This window comes from Dromaius novaehollandiae, unplaced genomic scaffold (genome assembly GCF_036370855.1).
Source record: "Dromaius novaehollandiae isolate bDroNov1 unplaced genomic scaffold, bDroNov1.hap1 HAP1_SCAFFOLD_228, whole genome shotgun sequence".
Classification (NCBI taxonomy): domain Eukaryota; kingdom Metazoa; phylum Chordata; class Aves; order Casuariiformes; family Dromaiidae; genus Dromaius; species Dromaius novaehollandiae.
Window position 1 is genome coordinate 1 of NW_026991282.1, and position 27,374 is coordinate 27,374.

At 71.7% G+C, this 27,374-nt stretch overlaps 2 protein-coding genes and 1 long non-coding RNA gene across 3 annotated transcripts; 2 read left to right on the top strand and 1 right to left on the bottom strand.

Moving 5' to 3' along the window:
- Positions 1-330: 330 nt before the first annotated feature.
- LOC135325510 (uncharacterized) lies at positions 331-2,074 on the bottom strand. The gene is made up of 3 exons (XR_010386441.1): positions 1,911-2,074; positions 1,208-1,300; positions 331-457 (listed from the first exon to the last, which is right to left on the bottom strand). It is a non-coding gene; the product is annotated as an uncharacterized LOC135325510 (long non-coding RNA).
- A 72-nt stretch (positions 2,075-2,146) lies between these two features.
- Positions 2,147-13,469, top strand: LOC135325509 (transcription factor E3-like). The gene is given in 11 exon segments (XM_064503642.1): positions 2,147-2,508; positions 4,906-5,070; positions 5,940-6,068; positions 6,070-6,178; positions 8,101-8,295; positions 8,842-8,943; positions 9,308-9,407; positions 10,186-10,242; positions 10,503-10,578; positions 11,068-11,215; positions 12,238-13,469. Coding segments are annotated over 11 exon segments (1,758 nt in total). The 5' UTR covers positions 2,147-2,161; the 3' UTR covers positions 12,568-13,469.
- Positions 13,470-13,699: 230 nt separating this feature from the next.
- GRIPAP1 (GRIP1 associated protein 1) lies at positions 13,700-26,689 on the top strand. Its single transcript, XM_064503643.1, has 16 exons — positions 13,700-14,409; positions 14,500-14,566; positions 14,874-14,935; positions 15,037-15,063; positions 15,814-15,921; positions 17,457-17,607; positions 18,251-18,339; positions 19,133-19,168; positions 20,029-20,060; positions 20,191-20,238; positions 20,347-20,422; positions 22,379-22,462; positions 23,958-24,050; positions 24,982-25,074; positions 25,179-25,256; positions 26,522-26,689. Exons 1-16 carry the CDS (start codon positions 14,368-14,370, stop codon positions 26,687-26,689), a joined length of 1,254 nt encoding a protein of 417 aa, XP_064359713.1. The 5' UTR covers positions 13,700-14,367.
- The last annotated feature ends 685 nt before the right edge of the window (positions 26,690-27,374 follow it).

Consider the following 27,374-nt stretch of genomic DNA (forward strand, 5'->3'; position numbering starts at 1 on the left):
GGGACCGGGGGGGCTAGGAGGCCCAGGGGTGTCCTGGGGGGGTCCATGGGTGGCTTGGGGGAGCTATGGGGGGGCTATAGAGAGTCCTGCGGGGGCTACAGGGAGTCGGGGGGGGGCCAGGGGTCCGGGGGGGTCTATGGGGGGCTTGGGGGGGGGTCCTGGGGGGTCTATAGGGAGTCCGGAGGGGGGTATAGGGGTCCTGGGTGGTTTGGGGGGGTCCTAGGAGCGTTGGAAGGGTCCCGGGGGGGTCGGGGGGTTTCAGGGGAGTCAGGGGGATTTGGGGGGGTTTGGGGGGGTCGGGGGGGTCGCGGGGGGGGGTCACTCACGGCCTCCTGGCGGCAGAGGCGTCGCAGCTCCTGCAGCCGCAGCCCCAGGGCCTGGCGCAGCCCCCGCTGCCGCTCCCGCAGCTCCTGCAGCCGGGCCGGGCCCCCCCCCGGCCCCCCCCGGCCCCCGCCGCCTGCCGGCCCCCCCCCCGCAAAGGGTCACCGCTGGCGACCCCCGGGGGGGGGAGAGACACCGCGCCGGGGGGGGGGCAGAGGTTGGGGGTCAGGGGGCGCCGGGGGGGTTGGGGGGCACCCGAGGGGCAGAAATTGGGGGTGGGGGCCAATGGGGGGGTCAAGGGGCACCGGGGGGGCTGAGGTCGGGGGTCAAGGGGCACCGGGGGGGTCAGGGGCACCCGGGGGTCACCGAGGGGGTCAGAGGTCGGGGGTCAGGGGGTACCGGGGGTCAGGGGGCACCCAGGGGTCAGAGGTTGGGGGTCAGGGGCCACCAGGGGTCAAGGGGCACCGGGGGGTCAGAGGTCGGGGGTCAGGGGGCACCGGGGGGGGTCAGAGGTCACCAGAGGACACCCAGGGAGCAGAGGTTGGGGGTCAGGGGTACCAGGGGGTCAGGGGGCACCAGGGGTCAGAGGTTGGGGGTCAGGGGGCACCTGGGGCACCCAGGGGTCAGAGGTTGGGGGTTGTGGGGCAGCAGGGGGTGGGGGGCACATGGGGGGCAGACGTTGGGGGTCAGGGGTCACCCGGGGGGTCGGGGGGCACCCAGGGGGGCACCAGAGGGCACCCGGGGGGCAGAGGTTGGGGGTCAGGGGGCACCCAGGGTCAGGGGGCACCCGGGGGGCAGAGGTTGGGGGTCAGGGGGCACCAGGGGGTCAGGGGACACCCAGGGGTCAGGGGGCACCCGGGGGGCAGAGGTCGGGGGTCGGCCCTACCTGTGGGGCTGTAGGCGCCGGCGGGGAGGACGTGGCCCCTCACCTCCATGCTGGGGGGTGCGGCGGGCCGGCAGCCATGAGCCCCCCGCCGCCCTGCGCCCACCGCGTCACCGGGGCCCAGGAGTCCTGGCGGGGGGCCCAGGAGTCCGGGAAAGGGGCCCAGGCAGCCAGGGAGGGGGCCCAGGCGTCCGGGCGGGGGGCCCAGGCGTCCGGGTGGGGACCCAGGTGTCCAGGGCACCCAGGCGTCCGGGCAAGGGACCCAGGCGTCCGGGAGGGGCCCAGGCGTCCGGGCAAGGGACTCAGGCGTCCGGGAGGGGCCCAGGTGTCCGGGGAGGGGCCCAGGTGTCCGGGCAGGGGCCGGCTCCCCCCTCGCCTCCGCCCCCCCCCCCCCCCAACCCGGCGCCCAATTTCCGCCTCCCGCTTCCGCCTGCCAGGCCCCTCCCCCGGGGGCCCAGGTGTCCGGGTCACTCCTTCCCCCCCCCCCCCAAAGGGGCCCAGGCGTCCGGGTGTCGCTTCACCCCCTCAGGGGGCCCAGGCGTCCGGGTGCCCCCCCACAAAGAGACCCAGGTGTCCCCCCAACAAGGGGCCCAGGCGTCCGGGTGCCCCCCCCAAGGGGCCCAGGCGTCCCCCCCAAGGGGCCCAGGCGTCCGGGGCCCCCCACTATCCCATCATGCCCCTGTCCCCCCCCCGCCCCATCCCTTACCTCAGCCCGGGGTGGGGGGGGGGCAGCGCACACGCGTGTCCGGGGGTCGCACACGCGTGTCTGGGGGTCGCGCGCGTGTCGGGGGGGGTCAGGGGGCGGGTGCCCCCCACGGCGGGCCGGGGGGGGGGAGGCGGCATGGCGGGCGGCGCGCGGGGGGCCCAGGCGTCCGGCAGGGGCCCAGGCGTCCGGGAGGGGCCCAGGCGTCCGGCCTCCCCCCTGCTCAGGGTCCCCCCTGTCGTCCCCCCCCCGTGATGTCACTTCCTGCCCCCCCCCTTCGCCCGGCACTTCCTGCCGCTGCCCCACGGCCCCGCTCGGCTCCCGCCCCACGGCGCCTCCCGGCCCCACGGCGGCCCCCCCCCCCGGCCCCATGGCGGCCCCGGCCCCATAGCGGCCCCCCAGCGCCCCCCGGCCCCCCCAGCGGCCGCCGCCGCCGCCCCCCCGCCGTGGGGCGCGGGGGGCAGGGGGCCGATGTCGCGCGGGGCGGCCGAGGGGGCCCCGGCGGCGCCCCCCGGCCCCCCCCGCCGCCGCCCCCCGCCCGCCCCACGGTCTACGTGCTGCTCGAGGAGCCCGGAGCCCCCGACGGCCTCCGCCTGCTCAGGTCAGCGGCAGCCCCACCGCGGGCCCAGGCGTCCGGGGCCCCCCCGGCACCCCCCCGGCTCCGCATCCCCCCCCCCGACCCACGGCCCGGGCGTGGGAGCCCCCCGGATCCCCCCTCCCCATCGCCAGATCCCTCCTGGGACCCCCCCGACCCACAGCCCGGGCATGGGAGCCCCCTAGATCCCCTCTCCCCATCGCCAGATCCCTCCTGGGACCCCCCCAGGCGCTCCTGGGACCCCCCCGAGGCACTGGATCCCCCCCCAACCCATGGCCCGGGTGTGAGATCCCCCTAGATCCCCTCTCCCCATCACCAGATCCCTCCTGGGACCCCCCCAGGCGCCCCTGGGACCCCCCCGAGGCACTGGATCCCCCCCGACCCACATCCCAGGCATGGGATCCCCCTGGATCCCCCCTCCCCAACGCCAGATCCCTCCTGGGACCCCCCCAAATGCCTCTGGGACCCCCCCCGAGGCACTGGATCCCCCCCCAACCCATGGCCTGGGTGTGAGATCCCCCTAGATCCCCTCTCCCCGTTGCCAGATCCCCCCTGGGACCCCCCCGACCCACATGCCGGGCATGGGAGCCCCCTAGATCCCCCCTCCCCATTGCCAGATCCCTCCTGGGACCCCCCCAGGCGCCCCTGGGACCCCCCCGAGGCACTGGATCCCCCCCAACCCATGGCCCGGGTGTGAGATCCCCCTAGATCCCCCCCTCGCCACTGCCAGATTCCTCCTGGGACCCCCCCAGATGCCCCTGGGACCCCCCCATGCACTGGATCCCCCCCCAACCCATGGCCCGGGTGTGGGATCCCCCTAGATCTCCTCTCCCCATCGCCAGATCCCTCCTGGGACCCCCCCAGATGCCTCTGGGACCCCCCGACCCACGGCCCAGGTGTGAGATCCCCCTAGATCCCCCCTCCCCATCACCAGATCCCTCCTGGGACCCCCCCAGACGCCCCTGGGACCCCCCCCGAGGCACTGGATCCCCCCCAACCCGTGGCCCGGGTGTGAGATCCCCCCAGATCCCCTCTCCCCATTGCCAGATCCCTCCTGGGACCCCCTCGACCCACAGCCCAGGCATGGGATCCCCCTAGATCCCCCCTCCCCATCGCCAGATCACTCCTGGGACCCCCCCGATGCCCCTGGGACCCCTCCGAGGCACTGGATCCCCCCCCAGACCCACGGCCCAGGCGTGGGATCCCCCTAGATCCCCCCTCCCCATCGCCAGATCCCTCCTGGGACCCCCCGCAGATGCCCCTGGGACTCCCCTGAGGCACTGGATCCCCCCCAACCCATGGCCCGGGTGTGGGATCCCCCCAGATCCCCTCTCCCCATCGCCAGATCCCTCCTGGGACCCCCCCAGATGTCCCCGGGACCCCCCTGACCCACAGTTTGAGCATGGGATCCCCCCAGATCCCCCCCTTCCCATCACCAGATTCCTCCCAGGGTCCCTCCCAACCCCCCCTCCTGGTCAGCAGATCCCCCGAGCCCCCCCCCACCTCCTGGCCACAGGATCCCCCGGATCCCCTCTGGGATCCCTTCAGTCACTGGATCCCCCTGAGACCCTTTTCCCAGTTATAGGATCCCACTGGGGACCCCCAGATCCCCCAGGATCTCCCTGTCCCTGCCCCCCCAGTCCCTGGATCCCCCCAGCATCCCCCCACAGATCCCCTCCGGGATCCCCTTTCCAGTCACCAGAGCCCCCCTGGGAACCTCCTGTGGGTCCCTGGATCCCCTGCCCCCCCCCCGTCTCAGGATTCCCCAGGATCCCCAGCGGTGCCGTGGGGCAGGGGGATTGGGGAGGCTTGAGTGGCTGGGGGAGCTCGGGGGGGGATCTGGTGATTTTGGGGGGGATCCCAGGGGGATTGGGGGCTGTTTGGGGGGGGGATCTGGGGGGATCTGGCGATGGGATGGGCTCGGGAGGATTTTGGGGATCCATGGGGATCTGGGAGGGGGGAGGACAGGGAAGGTCTCAGGGTATCAGGGTCGGGGAGGGATCGGGAGGATCCAGGAGGGATCTGTGGGGCTCGGGGGAGGATCCGGGTTGGGGAATCTGGGAGGGATTTGGGATCTCAGAAGGATCTGGGGGGGATCTGGAGAGATCCATGTGGCTGGAGGGGGATCTGGTGGGATCTGGGGGGATTGGGGGGATCCAGGAGGGATATGGAAGGGATCCAGGGGGGATCCGGGAGGGATCGGGGATCTCCGAAGGATCCGGGAGGGATCCGGGGGGATCCAAGCGACATGGGGGGGTCCGGGGGGGGGGATCTGGGAGGGATTGGGGGGGGATCCGGGGGGTGGGATCTGGGTGGGATCCGGGGGGGGAGGATGCAGAGGGATCCGGGGGGATCTTGGGGGGGTCTCCGGGGGGGCTGACGGACCCCCCCCCCCCCGCGCAGCGTGAGCTCGCCGCTGCCCGAGTCCGGGATCGTGGCCGACATCGAGTGGGAGCGCGGCCCCCCCGGCCCCCCCGGCTCCCCCCCGGCCCCGCCCGCCCCCGGCCCCGCCCCCGGCCCCGCCCCCGCCGCCTGCTACTGCCTCAAGAGCCAGCCCCTCCCCCACAGGTAAGGCCCCGCCCCCCCCCACGCGCGCGCCGCCATCTTGCCCCACGCGCGCCGCCATCTTGCCCCCACCCCTCCCCTCGGCCCTCTCCCCTCCCCGCCCCCTCCCCGTGGCGGCCATTTTCCCTCCCCCCGCGCCCACAGCGGCCATTTTCCCGCCCCGGCCCCCCATGGCCGCTGCTCGCCCTCCCATGGCGGCCACTGTTCCGCCTCGGCCCCCCACGGCGGCCATCTTCCCCTCCAGCGGCCATATTGCCACACCCAGCGGCCATGTTGCCTCACCCGACGGCCATGTTGCCCCACCCGGCAGCCATATTGCCTCACCTGGCAGCCATATTGCTTCCCCGGCAGCCATCTTGCCTCACCCGACAGCCATGTTGCCCCACCTGGCGGCCATGTTGCCTCACTGGCAGCCATATTGCCTCACCCGGCAGCCATATTGCCTCGCCTGGCAGCCATATTCCTTCCCCTGGCGGCCATGTTGCCCCACCCGGCCGCCATGTTGCCTCACCGGCAGCCATGTTCCCTCACCCAGTGGCCATATTCCTTGCCCTGGCAGCCATGTTGCCTCACCGGCAGCCATGTCGCCCCACCCGGCGGCCATCTTGCCACACCCGCAGCCATGTTGCCCCACCCGGCGGCCATGTTCCCTCACCCAGCGGCCATATTCCTTGCCCTGGCAGCCATGTTGCCTCACCGGCAGCCATGTTGCCCCACCCGTCGGCCATCTTGCCACACCGGCAGCCATGTCGCCCCACCCGGCGGCCACGTTGCCTCTCCCAGCAACCGCGCTGCCTCTCCCGGCGGCCATCTTCCCCGCGCCCCGTCCCCCCGCCCCCGCTTGGCGGCCGGGCGCTAACGGCCTCCCGCAGCCCCGGGCCGCCGGGGCCCCCCAGCGAGGCGCCGGGGCCGGGCCCGGAGGCGGCCATGTCGTCGCGGGTGCTGCTGCGGCAGCAGCTGATGCGGGCGCAGGCGGAGGAGCAGGAGCGGCGGGAGCGCCAGGCCGCCCCGGCCCCCCGGGGCCCCCCGCGCCCCCCGCCCCTCGCCCGCCATCGCCGTCGGCGCCCCCCTGCCCCGGCCCGCCCCCCACGTGCCCCCCGAGGTCCTCAAGGTCAGCCGGCGCCCCGCGGCATGCTGGGAAAGGGGAGGCCTGGGGCATGCTGGGACGGCGGAGGACCGCGGGGTGGCGGGATGGGGGGGCTGGGGCGTGCTGGGATGGTGGAGGACCACGGGGGATGCTGGGATAGGGGAGGACTGGGGCATGCTGGGAAAGGGGAGGGCTGAGGGATGCCGGGATAGGGGAGGAGCAGGGCGGGCCCGGTGCATGCTGGGAAATAGGAGGACGGAGGCATGCTGGGAGAGGGGGAGGGCCCAGGGCATGCTGGGAAAGAGGGAGGAGGGGGGGCCCAGGGCATAAGGGGGGGGATTGGGGGGGATTGGGGGGGATTTGGGGTCCTGGGAACCCCCCCAGCCCCCCAGATTTGGGATATTTGGGGTCCTGCCCCCCCCCGATTGAGATATTTGGGGTCCTGGACCCCCCCAGCCCCCCAGATTTGGGGAATTTGGGGTCCTGCCCCCCCCAGATTGAGATATTTGGGGTCCTGGACCCCCCCAGCCCCCCAGATTTGGGGAATTTGGGGTCCTGGGGCCCCCCAAATTTGTGGTATTTGGGGTTGTGCCCCCCCCAGCCCCCCTGTTTTGGGGTATTTGGGGTCCTGGGCCCCCACAGACCCCCAGATTTGGGGATTTTTGGGGTCCTGGTCCCCTTCAGCCCCCATGTTTTGGGGACTTGGGATCCAAGCGCCCCCCCAGCCCCCCTGTTTGGGGTATTTGGGGTCCTGCCCCCCCCCAGCCCCCAAGATTTGGAGTATTGGGGGTCCTGCTCCCCCCCAGATTGGGGTATTTGGGGTCCTGGGGCCCCCCCAGCCCCCCAGATTGGGGGTATTTGGGGTCCTGGAGCCCCCCAGCCCCCCTGTTTTGGGGATTTGGGATCCAAGCGCCCCCCCAGCCCCCCTGTTTTGGGGTCTTTGGGGTCCTGCCCCCCCCAGCCCCCAAGATTTGGAGTATTTGGGGTCCTGCTCCCCCCCAGATTGGGGTATTTGGGGTCCTGGGCCCCCCCCAGCCCCCCAGATTGGGGGTATTTGGGGTCCTGGAGCCCCCCAGCCCCCCTGTTTTGGGGATTTGGGATCCAAGCGCCCCCCCAGCCCCCCTGTTTGGGGTATTTGGGGTCCTGCCCCCCCCCAGCCCCCAAGATTTGGAGTATTGGGGGTCCTGCTCCCCCCCAGATTGGGGTATTTGGGGTCCTGGGACCCCCCCAGCCCCCCAGATTTGGGGTATTTGGGGTCCTGGGGCCCCCCAGCCCCCCTGTTTTGGGGATTTGGGATCCAAGCGCCCCCCCAGCCCCCCTGTTTGGGGTCTTTGGGGTCCTGCCCCCCCCCAGCCCCCAAGATTTGGAGTATTTGGGGTCCTGCTCCCCCCCAGATTGGGGTATTTGGGGTCCTGGGCCCCCCCCAGTCCCCCAGATTGGGGGTATTTGGGGTCCTGGAGCCCCCCAGCCCCCCTGTTTTGGGGATTTGGGATCCAAGCGCCCCCCCAGCCCCCCTGTTTGGGGTCTTTGGGGTCCTGCCCCCCCCCAGCCCCCAAGATTTGGAGTATTTGGGGTCCTGCTCCCCCCCAGATTGGGGTATTTGGGGTCCTGGGACCCCCCCAGCCCCCCAGATTTGGGGTATTTGGGGTCCTGGGGCCCCCCAGCCCCCCTGTTTTGGGGATTTGGGATCCAAGCGCCCCCCCAGCCCCCCTGTTTGGGGTCTTTGGGGTCCTGCCCCCCCCCAGCCCCCAAGATTTGGAGTATTTGGGGTCCTGCTCCCCCCCAGATTGGGGTATTTGGGGTCCTGGGGCCCCCCCAGCCCCCCAGATTGGGGGTATTTGGGGTCCTGGAGCCCCCCAGCCCCCCTGTTTTGGGGTATTGGGGGTCGTGCCCCCCCCCAGCTCCCCCAGTGGGGCTCCGGGGGGGCTGACACGGGGGGGGCGCAGGTGCAGACCCACCTGGAGAACCCGACGCGCTACCACCTGCGAGCGGCCCAGCGGCAGCAAGTGCGGCAGTACCTGAGCGCGGCCCTGGGGCGGGCGGCCGGCGGCCCCCCCAGCCCGCCCGGCCCCCCCGCCGCCCCCGCCGCCCCCCACAGCCCCCTCGCCCTGCTCCACATCGGCTCCGGCTCCGAGAAGGAGGTGGGTGTCGCGTCCCCCCCCCGTCCCGGCACCGCAGCCGGAGGGATGCTGCATGGTTTTGGGGGGATTTTGCACAAATTTGGGGGGGGGGTGCACGAATTTGGGAGGGTTTTGCACGATTTTGGGAGGGTTTTGCACGATTTTGAGGGGTTGCATGATTTTTGGGGGGGTTGCACGATTTGGGGGGGGTTGCACGATTTGGGGGTGCACGATTTTGGGGGGTCTTGCACGATTTTGGGGGGGTTGCACGATTTGTAGGAGCTTTCGCAGGGCTTGAGGGGTTGCACGATTTGGGGGGGCTTTTGCATGATTTTGGGATGCACCATTTTGGGGGCTTGGCACGATTTTGGAGGGTTTTGAGCAATTTGGGGGGCTTTTGCACCATTTTGGGGCAGTTTCACATGGTTTTGGGGCCGTTTTGCCCAACCTCGGGAGGCTTCACGCCATTTCGGGGGGGCCCAACCCCTACGGGGAGCAGGGTGGGGGGCTCTGCCGGGTCGTGACAGCACCTCAGCGGCCCCCCCCTTCCCCCCGCCCCCCCCGCAGATCGATGACGTCATCGATGAGATCATCAGCCTGGAGTCGAGCTACAACGACGAGCTGCTGAGCTACGGCCCCTCCGAGGGCGGCCTGCAGCTGCCCAGCACGGTGCGACGCTGCCCCTTTAAGGCCCGCGGGCGGGGGGCGGGGCCCGGGCGGGGCCAAGCCCCTCATTGCTGGTGGGGGCGTGGCCATTCCATATAAGGAGAGAGGCTGAGGGCGGCTCAAAGGGCAGGTGGGGGGGCAATCTGCTGCCATATATGGTGGGGGCGTGGCCTGAGGGAGGCGGGGCGTGGCCTAGAGTGGGGGCGTGGCCTCATCTTACTGGGGGCGTGGCCTCAGCCCCGTTCCATCCCCCCTGTGGGCCTGTTTGGAGGGGGCTGGACCCCCCTGGGAGGGGTGGGCGGGGCCTGGGCGGGGTGGGCGGGGCTGGGGGCGTGGCCAGGCTGACCCCGCCCCCCCCGCCCCCCAGCTGCCCGCCCCCGGGCCCCTGCTGGAGGTGTTCAGCCCCCCCGCGGGGGGCAGCAGCTCCTGCCCCGCCGAGCTGCCCCGCGTCAAGGCCGAGCTCTCGGGTACGGGGGGGGCTGGGGGGCCCCTATGGGGCAGGATGGGGCTGGGGAGGGTTGGGGGGGCCCCTATGGGGCAGGACAGGGGGCTCGGGGGGTCCTTGGGGGTATGGGGGGGACCCTATGGGGCAGGATGGGGGCTGGGAAGGGTCCTTGGGGGTCCGGGGGCGTCCCTATGGGGCAGGATGGGGCTGGGGGGGTCCCTATGGGGCAGGACAGGGGTCTGAGGGGGGCCTCGGGGGTCTGGGGGGGGCCTATGGGGCAGGACAGGGGACTAGGGGGGTCCTTGGGGGTCTAGGGGGGGTCTGGGGGGCCCTATGGGGCAGCACAGGAGGCTGGGGGGGGTCCTTGGGGGGCTAGGGGTGGTCTGGGGGGGCCCTATGTGGCAGGACAGGAGGCTGGGGGGGTCCTTGGGGGTCTGGGGGGGTCCCTATGGGGCAGGACAGGGGTCTGGGGGGTTCCTTGGGGGTCTGGGGGGGCCCTGTGGGGCAGGATGGGGGCTGGGGGGGTTCTTGGGGGTCTGGGGGGGTCCCTATGGGGCAGGACAGGTGTCTGGGGGGGTCCTTGGGGGTCTGGGGGAGCTCTATGGGGCAGGATGGGGGCTGGGGGGGTCCTTGGGGGGCTCAGAGGGTCCTATAGGGCAGGGGGACCCTGGGAGTCTTGAGGGGGGTCTCTGGGGGCCGGGGGGGTCTGTGTGGGGCAGGGGAGGCCTGAGGGGGGGCTGGGGGGTCGCTGTGGGGCAGGTCGGGCCCGGGGGGGCTGGTGACGCTCTCTGCCCCCCCAGAGACGGAGGCGAAGGCGCTGCTGAAGGAGCGGCAGAAGAAGGACAACCACAACCTGAGTGAGGGGCAGAGCCGGGGGGCAGAGCCGGGGGGCTGGGGGGCAGAGCCAGGGGGTGGGGGGGCACCGTGGGGCAGAGCCAGGGGGCTGGGGGGGCCGTGGGGCAGAGCCGGAGGGCTGGGGGGCAGAGCTGGGGGGCTGGGGGGGGCCATGGGGCAGAGCTGGGGGGCTGTGGGGCAGAGCTGGGGGGCTGGGGGGGGCCATGGGGCTCGCCATGGGGCAGGGCTCGCCGTGGGGCTGACGTTTCTTCCCCCCCCCAAGTCGAGCGGCGCCGGCGCTTCAACATCAACGACCGGATCAAGGAGCTGGGGACCCTCATCCCCAAGTCCAACGACCCGTGAGTGCGGGCCCCGGCGTCCGGGGGGGGCCCAGGCATCCGGGGGGGGAGCCCAGGCGTCCGGGGGGGGAGCCCAGGCGTCCGGGGATGGGGACCCAGGTGTCCGGGGGGGACCCAAAGGACCCAGGTCTCCAGGCGAGCATCAGAGGGACCCAGGCGTCTGGGGGGGTGCCGGAGGGGCCCAGGCGTCCGGGTGAGCACCAGAGGGGCCCAGGCGTCCTGGAGGGTGCCAGAGGGACCCAGGCGTCCGGGGGGACCCAGGCGTCTGGGGAGGGCGTCCGTGGGGACCCAGGTGTCCAGGGGGACCCAGGCATCCGGGGGACCCAGGCATCCAGGGGTGGCACCAGCGGGGCCCAGGCGTCCGGGGGGACCCAGGCGTCTGAGGGGGGCACCGGCAGGGCCCAGGCGTCCGGGGGGACCCAGGCGTCTGGGGGGGGCACCGGCGGGGCCCAGGCGTCCGGGGGACCCAGGCGTGCGGGCGCCCCGCAGGGAGATGCGCTGGAACAAGGGCACCATCCTCAAGGCCTCGGTCGACTACATCCGCAAGCTGCAGAAGGAGACGCAGCGCTCGCGCGAGCTCGAGCTGCACCAGCAGCGCCTCGAGCAGGCCAACCGCAGCCTCCAGCTCCGCGTCCAGGTCCGCCCGCCCCGCGGGGCTCTGTGGGGCGCCTGGGGGTGGCTATGGGGCCGGGGGAGCAGCTGGGAGGGGGTTATGGGGTGCCTGGGGAGGTCTATGGGGCTCCTGGGGGCATCTATGGGGCCAGGGGGGCACCTGGGAGGGGGCTATGGGACTCCTGGGGGGTCTGTGGGGCACCTGGGGGCGGCTATGGGGCCGGGGGAGCAGCTGGGAGGGGGTTATGGGGTGCCTGGGGGGGTCTATGGGGCTCCTGGGGGGGTCTATGGGGCTCCTGGGGGCATCTATGGTGCCAGGGGGGCACCTGGGAGGGGGCTATGGGGCTCCTGGGGGGTCTGTGGGGCACCTGGGGGTGGCTATGGGGCCGGGGGAGCAGCTGGGAGGGCGTTATGGGGCACCTGGGGGGGTCTATGGGTCACCTGGGGCATCTATGTGGCCTGGGAGGGGTCTATGGGGCACCTGGGGGGTCTATGGGGCTCCTGGGGCATCTATGGTGCCAGGGGGGCACCTTGGAGGGGGCTATGGTGCACCTGGGGGCATCTATGGGGCTCCTGGGGTGTCTATGGGGTAGCTAGAGGGCCGGGGGGACACCTGGGAGGGGGCTATGGGGCTCCTGGGGGCGTCTATGGGGCCAGGGGGGCACCTGGGAGGGGTCTATGGGGCACCTGGGGTCATCTATGGGGCACTTAGGGGCATCTATGGGGCCGAGGGGCACCTGGGAGGGGTCTATGGGGCACCTGGGGTCATCTATGGGGCACTTAGGGGCATCTATGGGGCCGAGGGGCACCTGGGAGGGGTTTATGGGGCACCTGGGGGCATCTATGGGGCTGGGGGGCACCTGGGGGGGTCTATGGGGCACTTAGGGGCATCTATGGGGCCAGGGACACCTGGGAGGGGGTTATAGGGCCCCTGGGGTGGTCTGTGGGGCTGGGAGGAACCTGGGAGGGGGCTATGGGGCCCCTAGGAGGGCTCTATGGGGCACCTGGGTGGGTCTATGGGTCTGACCCCCCCCGTGTCCCCCCCAGGAGCTGGAGCTGCAGGCGCAGCTGCACGGGCTCCCCCTGAGCCCCCCGGCGCCGGCGGGCGAGGGGGGCCGCGAGGAGGCGCCCGGCGGCCCCCCCTTTGCCCCGGCCCCCCCCCAGTGCCTGCTGGACCTGGCCCTGGCCGAGGAGCTGCCGCCGGGGCTGGGGCTGCCCCTGGGCCTGGGGGGGGCCGGGGGGGGCCTCGACGACATCCTCATGGACGACCCCGGCGGGCTCTCGCCCCTCGGCCCCCCCGGCGCCCTCCTGGCCTCCCCCGGGCCCTCCCGCGCCTCCAGCCCCCGCAGCAGCCTCAGCATGGAGGACGAGGCCTGAGCCGGCCCCCCCCCGCCGTGGCCCTTTTAAGGACCCCCCCGTTGGCGTGGCCCTTTTAAGGACCCCCCTCGGCGTGGCCCTGTTAGGGATCCTCCTTGGCATGGCCCTTTTAAGGACCCCACCAGGGCGTGGCCCTTCTAAGGTGTCCCCACATGGCATTGCCCTTTTAAGAACTCCCTGGGTGTGGCCCTTCTAAGGTGTCCCCACATGGCATTGCCCTTTTAAGAACTCCCTGGGTGTGGCCCTTCTAAGGTGAACCCACATGCCATTGCCCTTTTAAGGCACCGACAACATGGCCTTTTTAAGGGTGCCCCCACAATTCGGTATTGCCCTTTTAAGGTGGCCCCACCAGGGCATGGCCCTTTTAAGGTGCCCCCTCGGCCCCTTTAAGAGCCAGCCCCGCCCCTGGGGGAAGCCCCGCCCACTCCTTCCAGGCGCACTCTGCCCCGCCCCTCAGGGAATTCCTGGCTTCGCCTCCTCCAGGGAGGCCACGCCCCGGAGAGCCCCCCTCCCATGAAGCTCCGCCCACAGAGAGAAGCCCCGCCCACGAGGAGGCCCCGCCCCGGCTGGCCCCGCCCCCGCGCCAGCCCCCTCCAATGAGTGGGATCCTGGGGGCTGGGCCCTCAGGCATGACGCCCCGCCCCTTCTGCTGTCAATCACCCGGCAAAGCCCCGCCCCCTCCCCTTGGGCCAGCCCCATGCACATAGCCCCGCCCCCGTGTAGCCACACCCCCAGCACTCGGCCCCGCCCCCTCCCCCAGGCCCCGCCCGCAGTTAAAGGGGCCGCGCCGCCCCCGCGGGGGGGGTGGGACTGGCTCCGGCCCCCCCCGGCCCCCATTTTGTATGAGACGCGGAGGAAGCGGCCGCCCGGGGGCGGCGCCGCATTAAACGTTTGGTAACGAGGCCCCGCCTCCGCCTCTGCCGACGGGGGGAGGGGGACGGGCCCCCTATAGCCCCGGGGGGACCCTATAGCCCCGGGGGGACCCTATGGGCCCTATAGCACCGGCAGGACCCCATGGGCCCTGTGGCATTGGGGGGGACCCTGCGGCCTCTATAGGGCTGAGGGGGGATCTTGACGGACCCTATAGCACTGGGGAGGAGCCTATAGCCCTGGGGGGACCATGTGGGCCCTATAGCATGGGGGGGGACCCTATAGGTCTGCAGGGGATCCCTATGGGGCCTATAGCATCAGGGAGGATCCTATGGGTTCTATAGCACTAGGGGGAGTCCTGGGACCTCTATAGCAGCAGCTGGCTCTATATGCACGCTATAGCAGCATGGGGGAGCCTATAGACTGTATAGCACCTAAAGAAATCTATAGGATTCATAGGATTAGAGGAACACCAATGAGTTGTACAGTAAGTTCTATAGGACTGGGGGGGTCCTATGGCCTCCACGGCAATGGAGAGACCCTATAGGTCCGGGGAGGGTCGCTATAGGGCCCCTATAGGCCCCATAGCACCGGGGAGGCCCCCATGGAACCTCTAGCATCGGCAGCTGTCTCTATGGTCCGCCAGCTCCCCGGGGCCTTTCTCTCCGGCCGGGAGGACTGCATCTCTGTGGCCGCAACTTCCGGCCGGCGGCCGAGCGCGCTTCCCGCGGCTCCCTCCTCCCGCCCCCCGCTCCTCTATGCTCCCGGCGCTCCAGAGCGTCCGCTTCCGGGCCGCCGCTCCCTCCGCCGGGCCGCCAGCGCGCCGCGCCGCAACCCCGCCGCCCCCCGGCGCCGTCTCTATGACCCGCCCTTAAAGGCGCCCCCCCCCCCCATCACCGGGCCGGTTTTCGCCCCTCCGACAGGGCCAAGATGGCGCAGGCCCTGTCGGAGGAGGAGTTCCAGCGCATGCAGGTGGGCGGGGGGGGCCCGGACGCCTGGGTCCCCCGGGGGGGGGGCCGGACGCCTGGGCCCCCCCGGTTGACCCCCCTTTACCCCCCCCAGGGGCAACTGCTGGAGCTGCGGACGGAGAATTACCGGCTCTCGGACGAGCTGCGCAAGAACAGCGCCGGTGGGGGGGCCCGGACTCCTGGGCCCCTTTTGGGGGGGGTGAGGGGGAGCCCGGATGCCTGGGCCCCTTTTGGGGGGGCGGGAGGGGATGCCTGGACGCCTGGGCCCCTTTTGGGGGGGGTTGAGGGGGAGCCCGGATGCCTGGGCTCCTTTGGGGGGGCTATGAGGGGGCCCAGGCGTCCTGGGAAGGGGGGAGGGGGGGTCCCCCGGACGCCTGGGCCCCCCAGGAGCAGGGGGGCGGTGTGTGTGTGGGGGAGGGGAGCCCCCCGGACGCCTGGGCCCCTGAACCCCCCCCCCCGCCCCCACAGAGCTGACGGGGCTGCGGCAGCGGGTGCAGGCGCTCGACAAGGACCTGGCCAAGGCCCACAAGGTGAGGCCCCGCCCCCCGGCGACCCCTGACCCCCCCGTGACCCCTGACCCCGCCGCTGACCCCTGACCCCGCCGCTGACCCCCGACCCCTGTGTCCCGCAGGCCCTCAGCAAGAGCAAGAAGGCCCAGGTAGGGCTGGGGGCGGGGCTAAGGCCTGAGGGGGCGGGGCCAAGGTTGGGGGCGGGGTCGGGGATCCTCATGGGGAGAGGGAGGGTCTGGGGGGGGGTCCCTGGGGTCCTGAATGGGTGCTGGGGGGGGGTCATTGGGGAGTTTGGGGGGGTCTTGGGGGTACCTATAGCTGCTGGGGGGTCATTGGGGGGTTTGGGGGGGTCCCTGGGGTCCCTATAGATGCTGGGGGGGGTCTCTATGGGGTTTGGGGGGTCCCTGGGGTCCCTATAGATGCTGAGGGGGTCTCTGTGGGGTTTGGGGGGGTCCCTATGGGTGCTGGGGGGGTCCCTGTGGTCCCCCCAGGGGTGCTGGGGGGTCCCTGGGGGGTTTGGGGGCATCCCTGGGGTCCTGGATGGGTGCTGGGGGGGTCCCTGAGGGGTTTGGGGGGGTCCCTGGGGTTCCCATGGGTGCTGGGGGGGTCATTGGGGGGTTTGGGGGGGGTCTTTGGGGTCCCTGGGGAGGTTTGGGGGGTCCCTGGGGTCCCTATAGATGCTGGGGGGGGGTCTCTGTGGGGTTTGGGGGGGTCTGGGGGGTGCGGGGGAGTGCTGGGGGAGTCTGGAGGGGGGGGTCCAGGCAGGCATCAGCGGGTGCTGGTGTCCCTGGGGGGGGGCTAGGGGGGTCCCTGGGGTCCCTATGGGCACTGGGGGGTGCAAGGGGGGTCTGGGGGTCCCCGGGGGGGTCGGGGGGGGGTGGTGACGGGCCCCCCCGCAGGAGGTGGAGGCGCTGCTGGGGGAGACGCGGATGCTGCAGGGGAAGCTGCAGAGCCAGGAGGACGACTTCCGCCTGCAGAACAGCACCCTGCTGCGCGAGCTCGCCAAGGTGGGGGCCCCCGCGCCCCCCCCGGGGGTCCCTGCGCCCCCCCGGGGGTCCCTGCACCCTCCTGGGGGTCCCGGCACCGCCCTGGGGTCTCCTGCACCCCCCCCCCGAGGGTCCCTGGGGTCCCTAATGCCACCTTGGGGTCCCCTGCGCCCCCCCCCAGGTCCCTGGGGGTCCCCAGGATTACTTAGGGGTCCCTAATGCCACCCTGGGGGTCCCTAATGCCACCTTGGGGTCCCCAGCACCCACTTAGGGGTTCCTGGGGGTCCCCAGGGTCATCTAGGGGTCCCTAATGCTACCCTGGGGGTCCCTAATGCCACTTTGGGGTCCCCAGCACCCACTTGGGGGTCTCTGGGGGTCCGTAATGTCACCCTGGCTGTTCTTAATGCTATTTTGGGGTCTCTAGCACCCACTCAGGGGTCCCTGAGGGTCCCTAATGCCACCCTGGGGGTCCCTAATGTTATTTAAGGGTGCCCAGCACCCACTTGGGGGTCCCTGGGGGTCCCTAATGCCACCCTGGGGGTCCCTAATGCCACTTTGGGGTCCCCAGCACCCACTTAGGGGTCCCTGGGGGTCCCTAATGCCACCCTGGGGGTCCCTAATGCCACCTTGGGGTCCCCAGCACCCACTTGGGGGTCCCTGGGGGTCCCCAGGGTCACCTAGGGGTCCCTAATGCCATCTTGGGGGTCCCTAATGCCACTTTGGGGTCCCCAGCACCCACTTGGGGGTCCCTGGGGGTCCCTAATGCCACCCTGGGGGTCCTTAATGCCACCTTGGGGTCCCCAGCACCCACTTGGGGGTCCCTGGGGGTTCCTAATGCCACCCTGGGGGTCCCTAATGCCACCTTGGGGTCCCCAGCACCCACTTGGGGGTCCCTGGGGGTCCCTAATGCCACCCTGGGGGTCCCTAATGCCACCTTGGGGTCCCCAGCACCCACTTGGGGGTTCCTGGGGGTCCCTAATGTCACTCTGGGTGTTCTTAATGCTATTTTGGGGTCTCTAGCACCCACTCAGGGGTCCCTGGGGGTCCCTAATGCCACCCTGGGGGTCCCTAATGTTATTTAAGGGTGCCCAGCACCCACTTGGGGGTCCCTGGGGGTCCCTAATGCCACCCTGGGTGTCTCTAATGCCACTTTGGGGTCCCCAGCACCCACTCGGGGGTCCCTGGGGGTCCCTAATGCCACTTTGGGGTCCCCAGCACCCACTTAGGGGTCCCTGGGGGTCCCTAATGCCATCCTGGGGGTCCCTAATGCCACTTTGGGGTCCCCAGCACCCACTTAGGGGTCCCTGGGGGTCCCCAGGGTCACCCTGGGGGTCCCTAATGCCACCCTGGGGGTCCCTAATGCCACTTTGGGGTCCCCAGCACCCACTTAGGGGTTCCTGGGGGTCCCCAGGGTCACCCTGGGGGTCCCTAATGCCACCTTGGGGTCCCCAGCACCCACTTGGGGGTCCCTGGGGGTCCCCAGTCCACTCTTGGGGGTCCCTGGGGGTCCCTGCCGCCCCCCCGGGGGGTCTCTGACGCAGGGGGGGGGGTCCCAGCTCTGCGCCCAGATCGAGGGGCTGGAGGAGGAGAACCGGCGCCTGCGGCAGGGGGGGCCCCCGGCGCCCCCCCGCAGCCCCCCCGCGCCCGCGGGGACCCCCCCGGACGGGACCCCCGGCGATGGCGGGGAGCCCACAGCGGCGTCCGACGGTAAGGGGGGGGATTTGGGGGGGCCTTGGGGTCCCTGGGGGTGGTTTGGGGGCTTTTGGGGGGTCCCCAGGGGTCCCTGGGGGGGCTTTGGGGTCCCTGGGGGTGGTTTGGGGGTGCCTTGGGGGCTTTGGGGGGGGTCCCCAGGGGTCCCTGGGGGTGGTTTGGGGGTCCCTTGGGGGGGCTTTGGGGGGTCCCTGGGGTTCCTGGGGATGGTTTAGGGGTCCTTGGGGGGGTTGGGGGGTCCTGGAGGGGTTGGGGGGTCCCGGGGGGGGTCCCGGGGGGGATTTGGGGGGGGTCCTGGGGGTGGTTTCGGGGTCCCTGGGGGGGCTTTGGGGGTCCCAGGGGGGATTTGGGGGGGTCCCCAGGGATCCCTGGGGGCAGTTTGGGGGTCCCTGGGGGGGTTGGGGGGGTCGTGGAGGGGATTTGGGGGTCCCTGGGGGTAGTTTGGGGGGGTTGGGGGGGCTCTGGGGGTCCCTGGGGGGGTCGCTGAGGGGATTTGGGGGGCTCCTGGGGGGTCTTAGGTGTCCGGGGGGGCTTGGGGGGCCCTGGGGGTGGGTCCCCCTCTGGGGCGGGGGTCCCTATGGGGCAGGCCGGGGTGTGGGGGGGGGTCCCGGGGCTATAGGTGCCCCCCGGCGCCCCGCAGCCCCCCAGGAGCCCCCCGAGGAGCCGGCGGCCGAGGAGGGGGGCCGGGGAGACGCCCCCCCCGCGGAGCCCCCCCCGCCCGCCCCCCAGGTACCCGGGCGACGTATAGGGGTCTATAGGGGACAGAGGGCCAGTATGGGGGGGGGCAGGGAGCTGGGGGGGCCGGGGGAGCTTATAGACGGTATAAAATAGAGTAGATATATACAGAAATGCAGTAAAAATGTAGCAAATATGAGCAGTTTTGGTAAAAATCGTAATTATGGGGTATTTGGGGTAATATAGAAGCGGAAGTTTTTTATTTCTTTCCAAGTTTTTCGCATTTTGGGTTTTTTTTGCTTGTTTTTGCTGTTTTGGGGCCCTATAGAATAGACAACGGGGGTCGTAGGGATGTATGGGGCAGCTCAGGGCAATATATGGGGTTATTAGGGTGGTATGGGGGGGCCATATAAAGACATATAAGAAAAATTAGGGTATTTAGAGGTTTTGGGAGGGAATATAGAGAGCATATAGAGCCCGTATAGGGGCTGGGGGGGCCGAAATGGGGTGATATAGGGGAATGGGGGGGTAAAGGGGGTATTTAGGGGCTTGGGAGAAACAAGAACATGGCGAGTTTGGGGGAAATGGGGGGGTTTGGGGGGGGGGAAATGGGGGAATATAGGGGATTTTGGGTGGAATATAGGTGATTTTGGGGGGGGGATGTGGATGTTTTGGGGGTGCCTCAGGGAATGGGGGGGGTTTGGGGAGGGATTTGGGGGGGCTGGGGGGGGAAGTGGGGCCGTTTGGGGGCAGATGTGGCTGGGGGGGGGTCGGGGGGGCTATAGGGGGCCGTATGGGGGCTGTGGGGGGGACACGAGGGTCTCACGTGGGGGGGGTCTCACCCCAGGTGGAGGTGGCCCAGCTGCAGGAGGAGGTGGCCAAGGTAAGGGGGGGGTTTGGGGGGGTTTGGGGGGGTCCCGGGGGGATTTGGGGGGTCCCAGGGGGGATTTGGGGGCCCTGGGGGGGGGTCACAGGGGGATTTTGGGGGTCCTTTGGGGTCCTGGGGGGGGTTGGGGGGTCCTGGGGGGGATTTGGGGGTCCCAGGGGGGATTTGGGGGGTCCCGGGGGGATTTAGGGAGTCTGGGGGGGCTCCCAAACATTTTGGGGGGGTCTTAGAGGGATTTAGGGGGCCTGGTGGGGTCCCAGAGAGGTTTTGGGGGGTCCTGGGGGGGTCTCAGGAGGATTGGGGGGGTTTGGGGGGGTCCCAGGGGTTTGGGGGGGCTCCTGGGGGGGCTCAGAGGGCTTGGGGGGGCCCCCAGGGGGATTTGGGGGTCCTGGGGGGGTCCCAGGGGTTTGGGGGGGCTCCTGGGGGTCCCAGGGAGATCTGGGGGGGTCCCAGGGGTTTGGGGGGGCTCCTGGGGGTCCCAGGGAGATCTGGGGGGGTCCCAGGGGTTTGGGGGGGCTCCTGGGGGTCCCAGGGAGATCTGGGGTGTCCCAGGGGGTTGGGGGGGTCCTGGGGGTCCCAGGGAGATCTGGGGGGGGTCCCAGGGGGTTTGGGGGGGCTCCTGGGGGTCCCAGGGAGATCTGGGGGGGTCCCAGGGGTTTGGGGGGGCTCCTGGGGGTCCCAGGGAGATCTGGGGGGGTCCCAGGGGGTTGGGGGGGCTCCTGGGGGTCCCAGGGAGATCTGGGGGGGGTCCCAGGGGGTTGGGGGGGTCCTGGGGGGGCTCAGAGGGCTTTGGGGGGCCCCCAGGGGGATTTGGGGGTGTCCCCCCCCCCCAACAACAACGATTTCTCTCCCCGCAGCTGACGGAGAAGCTAAGGAAAAAGCAGGAGAGGTGACAGCGCCCGGACGCCTGGGCCCCCCGTGGGGGGGGGGGGGCCACCCGGACGCCTGGGCCCCCCATGGGGCCACCCGGACGCCTGGGCCCTTCCCAAAACGGCGTTTTTTTGGCCGTTTCCCCGCAGTTTCGCGCGGCTGCAGGCGGAGAAGGACGCGCTGGGCGACGACAGTAGGTGGGCGGCCCCGGACGCCTGGGTCCCTCGGGGTGGGGGAGGGTAGAGGGGGGGGGTGCCCGGACGCCTGGGCCCCCCCCCGGACGCCTGGGTCCCCCGTGGCGGCAGGACGAAGGTGGAGGAGCTGCGGGAGCTGCGGGAGCAGAACCAGCGGCTGCAGCGGGAGCTGGAGGCCGCGGCCCAGGTGGGGCTGGGGGGGGCCTGGGGGGCGCCCCATGGCGTCGGGGGGGGCCTGGGGGGCATCCTGGGGGTCCTGGGGGGCACCCAGGGGTGGTTGTGGGGCACCCTGTGGTATTGGGGGGGTCCTGGGGGGCATCCTGGGGGTCCTGGGGGGCGCCCCATGGCGTTGGGGGGGGCCTGGGGGCACCCTGAGGGTGCTGGGGGGCACCCCATGGCCCTGGGGGGGTCCTGGGGGCACCCTAGGGTGGTTATGGGGCACCCCATAGCATTAGAAGGGTCCCGGGGCACCCTGGGGCTCCTGGGGGGGGTCTTGGGGGCACCCTAGGGTGGTTGTGGGGCGCTCTGGGGGTCCTGGGGGCACCCTGGGGTGGTTGTGGGGCACCCCATGCCATCGAGGGGGTCCTGGGGGGCACCCCGGGGTGGTTGTGGGGCACCCCATAGCATTGGGGGGGTCCTGGGGGCACCCAGGGGTGGTTGTGGGGCACCCCATGCCCTTGGGGGGGTCCTGGGGGGCACCCAGGTGTGGTTGTGGGGCACCCCATGGCCTTGGGGGGGGTCCTGGGGGGCACCCAGGGGTGGTTGTGGGGCACCCCATGGCACGGGGGGGTCCTGGGGGCACCCAGGGGGTCTCTATGGGGCACCCCATGGCCTTGGGGGGGTCCTGGGGGCACCCAGGGGTGGTTGTGGGGCACCCCATGGCCTTGGGGGGGTCCCGGGGGCACCCGGGGGGTCTCTATGGGGCGCCCCATGGCACGGGGGGGTCCCGGGGGCACCCGGGGGGTCTCTATGGGGCGCCCCATGGCACGGGGGGGTCCCAGGGGCACCCGGGGGGTCTCTATGGGGCGCCCCATGGCATTGGGGGGGTCCCGGGGGCACCCAGGGGGTCTCTATGGGGCGCCCCATGGCACGGGGGGGTCCCGGGGGCACCCGGGGGGTCTCTATGGGGCGCCCCATGGCACGGGGGGGGTCCCGGGGGCACCCGGGGGGTCTCTATGGGGCGCCCCATGGCACGGGGGGGTCCCGGGGGCACCCGGGGGGTCTCTATGGGGCGCCCCATGGCACGGGGGGGGTCCCGGGGGCACCCGGGGGGTCTCTATGGGGCGCCCCATGGCACGGGGGGGTCCCGGGGGCACCCAGGGGGTCTCTATGGGGCGCCCCATGGCACGGGGGGGTCCCGGGGGCACCCGGGGGGTCTCTATGGGGCGCCCCATGGCACGGGGGGGTCCCGGGGGCACCCGGGGGGTCTCTATGGGGCGCCCCATGGCACGGGGGGGTCCCGGGGGCACCCGGGGGGTCTCTATGGGGCGCCCCATGGCACGGGGGGGTCCCGGGGGCACCCGGGGGGTCTCTATGGGGCGCCCCATGGCACGGGGGGGTCCCGGGGGCACCCGGGGGGTCTCTATGGGGCACCCCATGGCACGGGGGGGTCCCGGGGGCACCCGGGGGGTCTCTATGGGGCGCCCCATGGCACGGGGGGGTCCTGGGGGCACCCGGGGGGTCTCTATGGGGCGCCCCATGGCACGGGGGGGTCCTGGGGGCACCCGGGGGGTCTCTATGGGGCGCCCCATGGCACGGGGGGGTCCCGGGGGTACCCAGGGGGTCTCTATGGGGCGCCCCATGGCACGGGGGGGTCCCGGGGGCACCCAGGGGTGGTTGTGGGTCACCCCATGGCATTGGGGGGGTCCTGGGGGCACCCAGGGGGTCTCTATGGGGCGCCCCATGGCACGGGGGGGTCCCGGGGGCACCCGGGGGGTCTCTATGGGGCGCCCCATGGCACGGGGGAGTCCCGGGGGCACCCGGGGGGTCTCTATGGGGCGCCCCATGGCCTTGGGGGGGTCCCGGGGGCACCCGGGGGGTCTCTATGGGGCGCCCCATGGCACGGGGGGGTCCCGGGGGCACCCGGGGGGTCTCTATGGGGCGCCCCATGGCACGGGGGGGTCTCTATGGGGCCCCGGCGCAGGCGGCAGCACGAAGCGCCGAGCGGGCCGACGCCGCGGGGGCCGAGAGCGAGGTGCTGCGCGCCGGCAAAGCCGCCCTCGAGCAGGTGCGACCCCCCTATGGACCCTATAGACCCCCCCCCACACCCCTATGGGCCCCTATAGGCCCCCCCCACACCCCTATGGGCCCCCCCGCGCACCCCATCCCACTCCTGAGACCCCTGTACACGCCTATATGGTCCTGCGTGAGCAGACCGGGCTCTTATATCTCCACTTACAGTCCTGTATTTGCACCTATAGCCCATATGTACAGCTGTATATGGCTCTATATGGTCCTATATGGTCCTGGAATATGTCATGCAGGTCTATACGGCACCATGTAGCTTTATGATGCATGCCAGGGTAATATACAATCCTATATGCTTTTATATAAGTACTATGGATGAAGAAGCCCTATATGGGCTCTATAGGGGCTTTTGTCTATATGAGGAGTCCTGTATGGTGCTGTATGACCCCGTCCAGCCCTGTGGCGTTGCATGCGGCTCTATATGGGTCGCAATGGGTTTATGGTGTGCCAGGCAACCCCCTATGGCCGCGTGCGTCCCTATACGGCCCTGTGATGTGCTGGGGAGCTCTATATGGCTCTATATGGGCCTGTGAGGTGCTGACGTGCTCTCACATACCATTACATAGCACTGTATGGGCCTATATGGCTGCATATAGGCGTGCATGGCCTTGCGAAGTAGTATGCAGCCTTATGCAGCTTCGTATAGCTTTGTAGAGCTGTGTAGGGTCGTATAATGCTCTATATAGCCCTATATAGTCCTGAATGGCTCCATGACGTACTGAGCAACCCTGTGAAGCCCTATACAGCCCCGTACAAACCTATAGAGGCCTACGTGGCCATATAGGGCCCCATACACCCCTATAGAGACCCGAATGGCCGTATAATGCCTCATGTAGCCCTATATGGCCCCGCATGGCCCCGCGCAGCCCCATATGGCCCCGTGCAGCCCCGTAGAGCCCCATATGGCTGTATAATGCCCCATATAGCCACATATGGCTCCGTGCAGCCCTATACAGCCCCGTGCAGTCCCATAGAGCCCCGTATGGCCATATAGTGTCCCATAGAGCCCCATAGAGCCCTATATGGCCCTATAGTGTCCCATATAGCCCTATAGAGCCCCGTATGGCCATATAACGCCCCATACGGCCCCGCATGGCCCCGCGCAGCCCTATACAGCCCCGTGCAGCCCCATAGAGCCCCATATGGCCTTATAGTGTCCCATATAGCCCCATAGAGCCCCGTATGGCCATATAACGCCCCATACGGCCCCGCATGGCCCCGCGCAGCCCTATACAGCCCCGTGCAGCCCCATAGAGCCCCTTATGGCCCTATAGTGTCCCATATAGCCCCATAGAGCCCCGTATGGCCATATAACGCCCCATACGGCCCCGCATGGCCCCGCGCAGCCCCATACGGCCCCACAGAGCCCCGTATGGCCCCGCGGGCGGGCTGGCAGCTGCGGGGCCCCCCCGTGGGGCGGCGGGGGGGGCCCTATAGGCCCCTCCAGGCCCCTATAGCGGCGGGCGTGGGGGCAGGCGGCGGCGGGGCTGCGGCAGCGCAGCGGGGCCCTGGCCCGGGAGCTGCGGGAGGCCCAGGCGGCCGGCGAGGCCCGCGACGCCCAGCTGGAGGTGCGGGGGGGGGCCGGGGGGGGGGGATTTGGGGTCCCGGGGGGGGACTTGGGGTCCCTGGGGGGATTTGGGGGAGGGTTTGGGGTCCCTGAGGGAAGATTTGGGGTCCTGGGGGGGGGATTTGGGGTCCCTGGGGGGAATTTGGGGTCCGTGGGGGGGGATTTGGGGTCCCTGAGGGGGTTTGGGGGGCCCTGGGGGGGGATTTGGGGTCCCGGGGGGGGATTTGGGGTCCCTGAGGGGGTTTGGGGGGGCCCTGGGGGAAGATTTGGGGTCCCTGGGGGGGGGATTTGGGGTCCCTGGGGGGTCTGGGGCTCCTGGGGGGGAATTTGGGGTCCCTGGGGGGGATTTGGGGTCCTGGGGGGGTCTGGGGCTCCTGGGGGGGAATTTGGGGTCCCTGGGGGGGGGCTGGGGCTCCTGGGGGGTCCCTGGGGGGGATTTGGGGTCCCTGGGGGGGTCTGGGGCTCCTGGGGGGGAATTTGGGGTCCCTGAGGGGGGGCTGGGGCTCCTGGGGGTCCCTGGGGGGGGATTTGGGGTCCTGGGGGGGAATTTGGGGTCCCTGGGGGGTCCCGGGGCGGGGTTGGGGGTCTGTGGGGGGGTCCTGGGGGGGGCTTTGGGGTCTTGGGGGGGCTTTGGGGTCCTGGGGGGGGTCCCTGGGGCCCCCTGCCCCCCATCCGGGGGGGCCGGGGTGCCCCGGAGCGCGCGCGCGCCCTTGGCGTGTGCTTGGCGTGTGCTTGGCGTGTGCTTGGCGTGTGCAAGCGTGCGCGAGGACACGTCCTTGGCGTGTGCTTGGCGCGTGCGAGCGCATCCTTGGCGCGTGCGAGCGCATCCTTAGCGCGTGCGTGTGCTTGGCGTGTGCAAGCGTGTGCTTGGCGTGTGCAAGCGTGTGCGTGGCGTGTGCGTGGCGTGTGCTGAGGGCGCGGGGCCGGCGCAGGCGCGGGGCCGGGAGCTGGCGGAGCTGCGGCGGCGGCTGGCGGAGGCCCAGGGCGCCCGGGAGGCCGGCGAGCGGGGCCTGCGCGAGGCCCGGGTGAGCCCCACGGCGCTGCCCCACACGCGGGGGGCAGGCTGGGGGGGGGGGGAGCGCACACGCGTGTGCGGGGGGGGGCACACGCGTGACGCCGGCGCCCGCAGGAGCTGCTGGAGACGCGGCGGCGGGAGGAGGAGGAGGCCGCCCGGGCCCTGCGCCAGCAGCACCAGGCCGAGCTCCAGGTGGGGCGGGGGGGACGCCGTGGGGCGGGGGGGGACGCTGTGGGGTGGGGGGGTGCCATAGGGCGGGGGGGGATGCCGTGGGGCAGGGGGATGTGCCATAGGGTGGGGGGGATGCCGTGGGGCAGGGGGACACTGTGGGGTGGGGGGGTGCCATAGGGTGGGGGGGATGCCATGGGGCAGGGGGATGTGCCATAGGGTGGGGGGGATGCCGTGGGGCAGGGGGATGCCGTGGGGCAGGGGGACACTGTGGGGTGGGGGGATGCTGTGGGGCTGGGGGGGACGCTGTGGGGTGGGGGGGTGCCATAGGGCGGGGGGGGATGCCGTGGGGCAGGGGATGTGCCATAGGGTGGGGGGGGACGCCGTGGGGCGGGGGGGGCCGCTGTGGGGCAGGGGTGGTGCTGTGGGGTGGGGGGGATGCCGTGGGGCGGGGGGGGGACACTGTGGGGCAAGGGGGATGCTGTGGGGCTGGGGGAGATACTGTGGGGAGGGGGGGACGCCGTGGGGCAGTGGGGGATGCTGTGGGGCAGTGGGGGACGCTGTGGGGTGGGGGGTGCCATAGGGTGGGGGGGGATGCTGTGGGGCAGGGGGGTATGCCGTGGGGCAGGGGGATGTGCTATAGGGTGGGGGGGATGCCGTGGGGCGGGGGGGGACACTGTGGGGTGGGGGGGTGCCATGGGGCAGGAGGGTGCTATGGGGCGGGGAGGAACGCTATGGGGCGGGGGGATGCTGTGGGGCAGGGGGAGTGCAATGGGGCAGGGAGGTGTCATGGGGCAGGGCAGAGGTGCCGTGGGGCAGGGGGGTGCCGTGGGGCAGGGGACATGCTATGGGGCAGGGGAGCCACACCACGGGGCAGGGGGGATGCTGTGGGGTGTGGGGGACCTGCCGTGGGGCAGGGGGGCCATGCTGTGGGGCAGGGGGGTGCCATGGGGTGGAGGAGCACGCCGTGGGGCAGGGGGGTGCCGTGGGGCAGGGGGACATGCTATGGGGCAGGGGAGCCACACCACGGGGCAGGGGGGATGCTGTGGGCCAGTGGGGCCTCGCCGTGGGGCAGGCCGTGGGGCAGGCTATGGGGCAGGCTATGGGGCTGATGCCCCCCCCCGGCGCAGGGCGCCCGGCTGCAGGCAGCGCAGGCAGAGTGGCCGGGGGGGGGGGGGCCGCGCTGTGGGGCAGGCCGTGGGGCCGTGGGGCGGGCCGTGGGGCAGGCTATGGGGCAGGCTATGGGGCAGGCTATGGGGCAGGCCGGGGGGCTGACACGGCCCCCCCAGGCGCAGGGCGCCCGGTTGCAGGAGGCGCAGGCGGAGGCCGAGCGGCTGCGGGAGCTGCAGGAGGCCGACGGGCGGGCGCTGCGCCAGGTGCCCCCCCCCAAAACCCCCCCCCTTAAACCCCCCCCCAAATCCCCCCCCCTTGAAATCCCCCCCCAACCCCCCCCTTAACCCCCCCCCAAATCCCCCCTGTCCAAAATCCCCCCCCCAACTACCCCTGGGTGCTTGGCCCCCCCCCACTATGGCCAGGGACCCCCTGTCCCCCCCCCCGGGGTTTTGGGGGGTCCTGGCCCCCCCTGGAGCCCCCCCGGACCCCCAAGGGGCCCTTGGGGCCCCCCCAGACCCACAAAATCCCCCCCCGGACCCTCAAATCCCCCCCCACGAGCCCCTGGGACCCCCCAGGCCCCTCTCCCACCCCCCCGGGACCCCCAAATGCCCCCCCAGGCCCCTCTCACCCCCCTTGGGACCCCCAACCCCCCCGGGACCCCCCCAAATCCCCCTTCACATCCCCCTGGGACCCCCACCCCCCCCCCACGGGTCTCTGGGACCCCCAAATCCCCCCCCCCGTCCCCTCTCCCACCCCCCCGGGACCCCCAACCCCCCCCCACGGGTCTCTGGGACCCCCAAATCCCCCCCTGTCCCCTCTCCCACCCCCCGGGACCCCCAACCCCCCTGGGACCCCCCCAAATCCCCCTGAGACCCCCTACATCCCCCCCAGGCCCCTCTCACCCCCCCCGGGACCCCCAACCCCCCCGGGACCCCCCCAAATCCCCCTTCACATCCCCCTGGGACCCCCAACACCCCCCCACAGGTCTCTGGGACCCCTCCCAAATCCCCCCCCGGGACCCCCGGGACC

What these genes read in the sequence shown, in the direction of transcription:
- GRIPAP1 (XM_064503643.1), top strand. Translation starts at nt 14,368, where the DNA reads ATGGCGCAGGCCCTGTCGGAGGAGGAGTTCCAGCGCATGCAG. An exon ending in TGCTGCGCGAGCTCGCCAAG is followed by an intron (nt 15,922 to 17,456) that starts GTGGGGGCCCCC and finishes GGGGGGTCCCAG; the next exon opens with CTCTGCGCCCAGATCGAGGG. An exon ending in GCAAAGCCGCCCTCGAGCAG is followed by an intron (nt 22,463 to 23,957) that starts GTGCGACCCCCC and finishes GCGTGGGGGCAG; the next exon opens with GCGGCGGCGGGGCTGCGGCA.